The sequence below is a fragment of the Cicer arietinum genome, chromosome 7 (genome assembly GCF_000331145.2).
Source record: "Cicer arietinum cultivar CDC Frontier isolate Library 1 chromosome 7, Cicar.CDCFrontier_v2.0, whole genome shotgun sequence".
In the NCBI taxonomy this organism is placed as follows: domain Eukaryota; kingdom Viridiplantae; phylum Streptophyta; class Magnoliopsida; order Fabales; family Fabaceae; genus Cicer; species Cicer arietinum.
The window spans coordinates 3,856,447-3,867,250 of record NC_021166.2 but is presented as its reverse complement, the minus strand read 5'-3'; the positions used below and the strand labels follow the sequence as shown (position 1 = coordinate 3,867,250).

The window sequence follows — 10,804 nt, the reverse complement described above, 5'->3', positions numbered from 1 at the left end:
CCCTACAATTCATCTATATATATATCTTACACTAAAATCATATATCTTCATATTTTCTTTCTAGATGATGAAATCAAAGAAATTTAGTTGGCATGGCTTGGAAAGAGTTTCTTGGTGATTCATGGGCTATATATGGTTTGAAGATTGCAACATTAATGTCAAACATACAACAAGTTCTTAGGCAGGTATTTATGTGGTTAATTGATTAGCTTTTGCAAGAACTAATTTAACCATTGCACTAATTAAATAAATTTTCTCCTACATCAATTTTTAAGATTCAAACCTCAAACCTCCTACTTAAATTAAATTAATTTGGTGTCTTTAGTCCACCAACCGAACTAACAACTTAGGATAAATGGTAGTTCAATTTGATCCATGACCATTATAATATAAAGCCATATTTCTATGTTTTGATTTTAAAAGGAAAAAGAAATAGCTGTGTTTGATTGTTGAAATCTTCCAAACAGAAAAATGGCTAAGAAGGAAGAATTTTAAAAAGTACAAAAATCGATGAACAAAAAGGTAATGTAACCTTAAATTGGGTGTAGTTAGTTAGGACCATATACTTTTTGCATTGCATGCAGCTAAAAATGATTGAAAATGTGCATAAAATACAAAACTACCTATAATTGGACTGATTTAAACAAAAAAAAATCAAAGTGGTCCTTATAATTTGTGATCAAAACAATATAGAGACAAACATGTGATTCAGTAAAGTTGTTGTTTGTATTTGCAATTATGGAAATACGTGACAACAAAGAAGTGAGTAGTAAACGGTGGCTCTAAAATCAAGCTAGCAAGTGCTGTTGTTTCTAATTTCTCTCTCACTTTCATGCACAATCACATGTGAATAATGCTTCTGCACATTTCACGGGTTCACTAGCTAATGCCTAATTGTTTTTTGACAAAATACCAATTTTAGTTTCTTATAATTTATTTCAATGAAAAGTTAACTGTTTTCTTACTCCATCAACACCTTCACCAAATTTAATAGAGAGACTAATTTATTTTTTACTATCTTTGTATGTAAATATAAAACCTTATCACAAATTTCACTCTTATTAAGAGAAGTTGTTAATGTGTGCTTATTTTGTATAGAAAAATTATTAAAATATTCTTTTTATATTGATATATTTAATAATTATTTTTAATATATTTTAAGGCAAATATTAGGCTTATATTTAGAAAAAATAATAAATATATCTAGTAAATTGAAAAGAGACTTATATTTAAGTAAAAAAAAATTTATTAATAAAGAATTATAATTAAGGATAAGATACTATGTGAAATTATTTAGACTAATTTAAGTATTAAATTTTGTCGGACTAAAATTGGTTGCTTCAAATTTGTGAGTATTTTTGTCAAAATTGTATGACACCACACCTTTGGCATATATGTTATTAAACTTTGACAATTATTCATTCATGTTCTGCCCATTTAGGTAATGCTACAAATTTTACAAATAAATTAAACTTCGTCTTGACATGCAATAATGTAAATGCATTTCTAATAACCACTTACCACTATATAAATTTGACTAAGATCGAAGCTTAACACGTTTCACAATTTGAAGCTTAAATTGTTCATATACAGGCCAATCAGATCACATGATGTAACTTTTTCACGGAAGTCTAAAATACATCCAAGATTGATTTAATTCTTCACTTTTTTGTATATTTTGATATTCCCTATAATAACACCTTTTGTGGAAACCAATAGAGAAACATACTATTTCAATTTTATGCTTTTACAACGTTAAGTAAGGAATTTGTGACTATAGCTCATATGAGACATGATTCGTTTTGTGTCTTTTAATACAAAAAATTATAGAGAGATTAACAAATTAAATCCTTTTTTTACCATCACAATTTTTCAAAATATACCAGTTTATCCTTTACGTGTTAAATTAAATTATCCAAAATAATATTTCATTATTTTAACATTAATCACAGTTAGACCGTGACTAACTTTATTTTAAATAAATAAATAAATTTCCCAAAGTTTCAAAATTTGAAAGAAAGTATCATTACTAGAGCTAGTAATAGGTATTGGTTGGTGCTAATCGGATTTGAGAATTGAGATGCATCTTTTTTGTGAGTAGTTTTGCTTTATAAAGTGATGCACTTCCAAAAACAGTACTTGATCCTATGCCTACTTAGATTTGCTTGCACTTCCCACTTTTTTATGATAAGAAAGTAAAACCTATGCAAATGTGATATACATTTTCTTCCATTCATCTAACCACAAGTGCTCGTCCAATATAATATATATACCAGGTAGCCAATCACTCTATGATTTTATTTTCAACAACAATCATAAAAATAGAAATTATTGTTTTATAATTTATTTTAAAAATATATATATAATGAATGGTGTTATCTTTTTTTATTTAAAAAGTTTAATTATTATACACTGTTAGTATATCATAAATTTATTGTCATTTTTAAATATGACTTTAGAGATAATTATAGTAAAAATCTATAATAATATGATGGTTTTGATGGACTATCGTGAATATACAAATTAAATATCTTTTATTCAAATTCAAATATTTAAAAATATACATAAAAATAAAAAGAATTGAAAAAACTATGCATTTATGAAACATGAATACTTGTATCAGCTTTGAATACTTATCCGGTACCGATACTTGTAGGTACTTTAATTTTCTTTATTATTTTATTGTAGCGAAATCAATAATTTTTTTTATATTAATATAATATTATATTTATATATTTTAATTTATTTTTGTTGTAACCGAATATAATTTATGATTTTTTAAATTCTTGTTATAATTTTATATTGAACCCACAATTTAACTCTTTTAATTGAATTATATAAAGAAACTCATGTTTTTTTGTTAACATAATCGTATCTTAATTTTTTTATTTTAAATTTACTGTATCTCGTATACTTATCGTATACAGAACCCAATATAAATATATAAAGCTTTTTTTGTTGTATTATTCTTGAAAATATTTCATAGATATTAAACAGTGATTAATTGCCTTGGTATAATTCCACCAATTAACAAATATTTGAATGTTATTTTTTTTGTTCTTTATTTGATTCCCCGTATGTTATGTAACTGTCTTAGCTTCAATTGGTGGTGGTCATTAGCCGTGAAGATAAGGAAATGAATGTGATAGGAACCGACCTTTATAAATTTGATTTTGACATCAAATAACATTAATTATTAATTCAATACATTATGATCAAATCGTTGTTTCCCCCCTTAAACTATCGTATAGATTAGGTATATTTTATCATTGCTCAACCAATAATATTAATTAAATCATATCCAAATCGAGGATGTTTTTAATTGTTCTTTAAGCTAAAACTAGAGAATGCAACACAAAAAGACGTAGAATGTCTTGAAAATCAATAATTATAGGTTTGGTTTAACGGTTCCATTAACAATTTCACCAAAATTAAGACATATTTTAAATAACAAAAATGTTCCTTCCACAAGAACATATATAGTAGACAAGAATTCTATAGGATAAACATCACTTGTGAGCAACGAGGAATATAATCCTAAATGTTTATTCACATGACTTTGCAATTAATGTTGAGGGCCCAATAATTGAAATTTTATCCTTACTTGCATTAAGAAACAATTTTGGACCCACGAACACTTTAGTAATTTTATAAGACATCGTATCTGTATGCACTATATATATAAATGTGATGTGACTATAATATTGGTTCTTCTCGTTACAACTGCTAATTGCTGTCTTACATTACAAGACACATAATAAAATGAAAGCTTATTTAAAAAAGATGCATAATAAAACAAAAACATTTTGTATCAAAAAAAAAACGAAAACAAAGTTCAATACAATAATATATAATTTGAAGAGTACAAAGAAGCAGACAAATATGTCCAAGTTGGAACTTTTATTGGGTGTGTGAAACGAATCTATAAGTTTCAAAGAGGAAAGAACAAGAGCAGTATCCATCATTTAAGAATTTGTTTATCTTTTTCCTTTACATAATATACATTTTTCTCATATTAATGTCAAGCCCAGGCCAGTGATAGTCTTAGCCCAACTGCTCAAGGCTTTATCAATGAAAGGACTTCAAATTTTTATGTTTATAATATATTTAAATAAATGTGATTTTTTCTTTGTTAAATATATTTTTAATTCGTACAAAATTATGACTTTTCAAGTTCAATATTTAAAAAAAAATTATTCATTTTTTTGTCTTTATTTTGATTTTATATAGACTTTTTTAAGGGATTAAAAGTATCAATTTTTTATAATTTCTTTTTTAAATAGAAACTAAAATTGAAAATAATAATTTTTTAAGAACTAAAAGGTTGAGAATTTTTTTGTAGACTAAAAATTTATTTTAATTATTAAAATTATATTTTTTTTTATTTAAAGATCTAATTTTTAAAACTAAAATATGATCTTTGAAATATTTAAGACGACACTAATGAAGCTCAAAGAACTGAGAAAATAAATATAAACCAGCAAAAATTAAGATCAACAAAAGATTAGTTTGATTATTTTTTCCGTTAAAAATTATTATTTTTTATTATAAAATTGTGTTGTTATTTTTAATATGTTTTTTTATATATTTTTATATAAAATACTAAAAATAATATTTATTTTTTATTATTATTATTTTATGTACAAATATTTAAAATAGAAAATATATATTAAAAAAAACAATGTAATAATTTTGTAATTGAAAATAGAAACACAACTTTTTTATAGTTATAGGGTCAAAGGATGGATATTAATCATGTAGTTGAAAAGGAAAATAACTTATTGTTACAAGAGAAGTTTTACAAAAAAAATGCAAAAGTTGTATAAGGCAAAATATAATAATGTTTACAAATCATAACCGTACATTTTTCTATGTATGTTCGGTCAAACTAATTAATCAAATATTTATTTTTGTGCATTTTTCTTTTTGTATAAATCATTCCCAACAAATCTTGAAACACAAACACACTCAACCTTTTCAAAAAATTCAATACAATAGAAGAAATTAATTCTTTTTTTACGATGAGACAAAAACTAAATTTAGCAAAAGTATGTATTTGATGCCAAAATCACTTTTACTAAAGTTGTCTCAATTCAATGGTTCTTTAGATTAGAAGAGATACTAGATAAAATAAATTGATATTTTTCCATTTAATGAACTCTTCCATTTGTTAGAGAGATACCTAAAATAGTATTATTTTATTTTAAATGTCTAATCTCTTTATAAATTGAGGTATATAAGGTAAATTACTTTTCTATTTTTAAGTGTATTTTGATTCTTAAGTTTTATTTATTTTATTTTTGTCTTTTAAATTATAAATCGTAAAATTTTGTTGTTTTAAGTTTTTTTTTGTTATCTATTAATCTCTTTAAGTAATAAATATTAAATATGTTAGTCATTTAATTTCAAAAATAGACATTTTAATAGTTTAAATTATAATTTTAGACATTATCAAAAAATAATTAAAGTATATAATATTTATAACTAAAAAATTAAAGTATTTAATATTTATAATTTTAGAGACTAATATAAAACGAAAATAATTTGAGTGACTAAAGTATCTAATATTTTTGTAACTTAATAGGGAAAAAAACTTAAAATAACATATTAAAAACTAAAAATAAAGACCAATTAGTGCAATTTAGGCAAGTATATATCAAATGGAAATGATAGTAACCCAGATAGAATAGAACTAGAATTAAAAAAATAAATAAATAAATAAGTAAAACTAGGATTGGGGGATGATGTGCAAACACAAGTAGTATAAGACAGAAAAACAAAATGGTATTTTGTGCCATTTAATCTAAGCAACATATAACTATATAAGATGGGTGATGTGTCTCTTCAACTTATGCCACTTTTTATGAGGTGCCCCATCTTAAAATCTTCAACCTTTATACTTTAAAACAACAAGAAGAGATCCTTGTTTCATATTAATCACTTCTAAACAACAACAACAAAAGGTAACACTAAACTTAATTAGGTTCAAAGGTTTTCATCTGTGGCGACCATCTACCATGTTGTATCACTTCTCCACTCACATTCACACACGGGTGTCACATAACACTTACACGTGTCAGGTTCCTGTTACAAAAACAAACCTTCCTTCACAAATTTCTCTGCTTTCTCCTTCTTTGACATTTTTTTTTTCTCTCATTTTTCAGAATCATAATCATGAAGCAAAAAACACCACCACCAACAACATCAACAACAACAACCACACCAAGAAGTTTGTTGAAACAACAACAACATAGTGATAACAAGTCTCAACATAGTATACCACAAACAACAACAACAACAAGAATAAGAGTAGTAAAAGGTTCTTCTAAGATCAAAGAATCTCCAAAAACACCACCGGAGATTGTTAACAATAATAGGGCTTCCATTTCATCAACAAGAGCTAAGTCAGTGCCTCCAGACTTGAAGAACAATTCAAAAGCCAAAAGGGGTATTGTTGTGATGAACAAGCTTGTTAAATCCAATGAAGAGGTTGAGTGTTCTTCTCAAAAGGGTACTAAGGAAGCTGAAGAGGCTAAGATTGTTGTTGTTCGACCGCGGCGAAGGAGGACTAATGATGATCCTGATGAGAAGGAGAAGAAGGAGATGGTTGAGAAGCTTGAAATGAGTGATAATTTGATCAAGAATTTAGAGTCTGAGGTGAAGGCTTTGAAAGCTGAATTGGATAAAGTTAAGAATTTGAATGTTGAGCTTGAGTCTCAGAATGTAAAACTCACTCAGAATCTTGCTGCTGCTGAAGCTAAGATAGCAGCTGTTGGAAGCAATAATAGTAGAAAGGTGAGAACTTTAAATTTTGATGGATTTGTTTTCTTGTGTTTCTAATGTGTTTTAGTTTTAACTTTGAACGCACTTCAAATGTTTGATTGAAGGAAGAAAAGTGTTTTCTTTTTCTTGTTGTTCTGTTTGTAGTTTCATGTGTGGCTAATTCATTGATTTGAAATTTAAAATCATCACATTGAACATTTTTTGACTGGAATACCATAGTGTTAAGTGCTAACTTATATGGTGGTACAAAATTGAGATGAAATATTTGTTTTATATGCATAAAATGTTATGTGTCATAAACTGCTTCTAGGAAATGAATTTGACTTTTCTTTTTCTTGAATGAAGAAGGAACTAATTGGAGAACACCAGAGTCCTAAATTTAAAGACATACAAAAACTCATTGCTGACAAATTGGAAATGTCTAAGGTCAAAAAAGAAGCTAATCATGAGGTAATTTTTGTCAAAGCGTCAATTCCAGCTCCAACACAAAATCATGCCATTCCTGAAACTACAACAAGTTTAGGAAGAAAATTTCCACCCAACTTATGCGTCATGCCACCTCCACCGCCACCCCCACCGATCCCATCTCGGCCTTTGGCAAAATTGGCTAACACACAAAAGGCTCCTGCAGTTGTCCAACTATTTCACTCCTTAAAGAATCAGGACGGGAAGAAAGACTCAAAAGGATCGATAAATCATCATAAACCGATAGCTATTAGTGCACATAGTAGCATTGTAGGCGAAATTCAAAACCGTTCGGCTCATCTTTTAGCAGTAAGCATTGCATTCAATTCAGATTACTAACTTTCTAAATTTGTTCTGTTAATCAATGAGTGATGAGTGATCATTGACTATTCTTTCCAGATAAGGGCAGACATTCAAACAAAAGGGGAGTTCATTAATGACCTAATAAAAAAGGTGGTTGATGCTGCCTATGTGGAAATTGAAGATGTCCTCAAGTTTGTTGATTGGCTTGATGGTGAATTATCAACTTTGGTAAGTTTCTGCCGAGATTATTTATTGGTGGGCCAATAACTCTGTCTCTACCATTGATGCAGCCAATTTGTGTGTTAATTCTTTGTAAGATAAATAGTTTTATTCCATTATGATACTATAAAAAACTTTATCTTGAGACATGAGAAGCTAACTTTGCAAAAAAAATTCAGGGGGGTAAGGATTGGTTTTTAACCATCCTACATTTTATGGTGGCAAATAGTTAAATGGTTAAATTTTTTACTGAACACTTAAAAGATAGGTTCGCTAATTTAGCATTTTCATCCTCCCCTTTCCCCAAGGAAAAAAAAACTAGTATTATATTTCCATATTTCCAGCTCATTTGAGTTTTACTACTGCATTTGATTTTGCACATGTTATGATTGGCTTATTTGAATTTATCCAGTGACAAAGATTTGTGAGACGGTTTGAGAGAGTTTATGGAACAACTTATGACATGTCCATAAGCTATTTCACCTTATTTAATAAGCTCTTAGAATAACTTATGAAAACAACTTATAGCTTATATATTGTATCTTTTGTTAAAGAAGTAACTTTTACGTAATCCCTTTTATGATAAATGCATATGCTATAGGCACTTAAGCTATAAGCACTTAATTAGTAAATTCTAAGCTACAAGGAAAAATGACCAAGTGCAGAGACTAAGATATTAAGTATAAGTTTGTATTTGATAGTGTACATGCAACAAAACTTCATCAGTAGATGACGCATATCTTGGTACAACATTAACAATACCTGGTTTCTTAGTAGCTTCTTATGACTCTATTTTTCAGGCTGATGAGCGTGCTGTATTGAAGCATTTTAAGTGGCCGGAAAAGAAAGCTGATGCAATGCGTGAGGCTGCAGTTGAGTATCGCGAGCTTAAAATGTTAGAACAAGAGATTTCTTCTTACAAGGATGATCCTGACATTCCATGTGCAGCTTCCTTGAAAAAGATGGCTAGCCTATTAGACAAGTAAGATTATTGTGACAGTGATTCTATTTATGAACTACAGATATGATTTATTTACAGGTGGGAGTGGCTAACTATGTCTCTCATTGTGATAGGTCTGAGAGGAGCATACAGAAGCTAATCACGCTGCGAAATTCTGTCACCCGTTCATATCAAATGTACAACATTCCAACTGCATGGATGCTTGATTCAGGAATAACGAGCAAGGTATCATTTTCTATGTTTTTACTCTGAAATGAAAAACAATGTCTAAACATAGTCAACGTTGTAGCTTGTGATCAACACATAATTACTTTTGAACGATATATAGCTGCTAATGTCAACTGCTTTGCAACTTAATAGGATAGGATAGTTCACTCACACTCAGCTAAATTTATAATAGAACTTGAGATCATTAGTTATACACCATCTATGCAGATAAAGAAGGCTTCCATGACACTGGTAAAGATGTACATGAAAAGATTAACAATGGAGCTTGAATCCATTCGAAATTCAGACAGAGAATCTAGTCAAGATTCTCTTCTACTACAAGGCGTGCATTTTGCTTACAGAGCCCATCAGGTAATTTTTTAAGCAACTTTTACGGTATGTAAATGAAATGTGTAATTTGTAAATGTTCAGAAACGCATCATTTCAACAAATCATAAATTGAACATTGAAGCATTAAATTCTCCCAATGTGCAAGTGACATCAAAAGAGCAAATGATGAGTAGGTTTACTACAATCAAACTTCTGTTTCATGCATTTAAAATTTAAGTTTGATAAGCTATGTAGCACCGAAACTTCAAATTAATGGCGTGTCTGGTGTTAGACACCGGCACATCTGTTTACATTTGACCACTTCTATTTTTCTTAAATTATTACGAGTGTTAGAGTTGTGTCTGTATCAATGTGTTATCATTGTTACACTGTTAAGACTATTTTGGTGTTCTGTTTCTTTGTTTTGTAGTTTGCTGGAGGTTTGGACTCAGAAACATTGTGTGCATTTGAAGGGATAAGGCAACGTGTACCGGGAAATCTGGCAGGGTCTAGAGAACTTTTGGCTGGGATACAATCATCATGAGAATGAGAAGTCACTGATTTCTAATACTGCTGCTAATGGTTACAAAAACTTGGCTACTAAATATTCATTATTCTTTAAATATCTTCAATGCTGAAGTAATGCTTACTATGAAAGTATGAATCCCTCACTCAGAAGATTTTGTAAAGAAAGTACACTCCAATGGCTAATCTGCTATCAAATTGTCTCACTATATAGGAATAGGATCTTCAGTTCCGAGTTTATTTAATTTCAATAGTTGAATTTTTTGAGATAGTTCTCTCTAATGTTGTAGCCAAGAACAGTACTAAGAAGCTTTGCCGTGTGTAGCTGCAGATATATATATTTAACATTTTCAAAGTTAATCAAATAATGTAATAACACTCATGTTTAATGTCATGTGTAGTGTTTGTCAAACACATATTGAAGCGATCTCTACTTTGTTCTATTGATAATTTGGTCTTTATTCCAGGAGGGAAGTTTTTTCAAAAAACTGATTCTTGTTTTTGTGTCACTATAGTTCTGGTTATGATATTTCAGTTACTGATGTTTATTATATTAAAGTACAATTGTACATTCAAATTCATCATTGCCAACATTTGTACATATAATAATATGAACTAGTTGTAAAAATTTAATGGTGATCCAACTTTCCAAATATGCTATTACAGCCTAATAAAAACTAAGAAACAACTAAAAAGGAGAACAGAACGTACATGTAGCCAAACGGGATTCTTCAATTGCATGTGGTATGCAAGTCACACTTGGAGTAATAAAGATACAAGTTCCACATTGAATAAAAGGTTTACGTGAGACCAACTTCATAATCTTTCACCTCTAGTATTCAACCCCTAACTTATATAACTAAAAACCATGTAAAACACTCTTCCAATTAGGTCTATCCAATATTTTAACATATGTCACTAATAATATTATTAATCACATATTGATATTTTATATGTATTTCATTTAGACATCAAATAAATAAAAAATTATTTCATTTATTAGCAACAAAT

At 28.5% G+C, this 10,804-nt stretch overlaps 1 protein-coding gene across 5 annotated transcripts in view; it reads left to right on the top strand.

Annotated features, from left to right (window-relative positions):
- The window catches only part of LOC101511271 (INCREASED PETAL GROWTH ANISOTROPY 1-like protein 2), a 10,452-nt gene extending 232 nt beyond the window's left edge, over positions 1 to 10,220 (top strand). The window contains exons 2-9 of one of the 5 annotated variants that reach the window (XM_012717935.3): positions 65 to 181; positions 6,165 to 6,795; positions 7,132 to 7,557; positions 7,648 to 7,779; positions 8,571 to 8,752; positions 8,845 to 8,956; positions 9,167 to 9,310; positions 9,699 to 10,220. In XM_012717935.3, coding sequence (XP_012573389.1) covers positions 93 to 181; positions 6,165 to 6,795; positions 7,132 to 7,557; positions 7,648 to 7,779; positions 8,571 to 8,752; positions 8,845 to 8,956; positions 9,167 to 9,310; positions 9,699 to 9,812 — 1,830 coding nt within the window. In that variant the 5' untranslated portion in view covers positions 65 to 92 and the 3' untranslated portion in view covers positions 9,813 to 10,220. Of the gene's footprint in view, positions 1 to 64; positions 186 to 5,809; positions 6,081 to 6,164; positions 6,796 to 7,128; positions 7,558 to 7,647; positions 7,780 to 8,570; positions 8,753 to 8,844; positions 8,957 to 9,166; positions 9,311 to 9,698 lie in introns of those variants that run through there. The other 4 variants (XM_012717934.3, XM_012717936.3, XM_012717937.3 and 1 more) reach the window with 4 other exon arrangements.
- Positions 10,221 to 10,804: the final 584 nt, after the last annotated feature.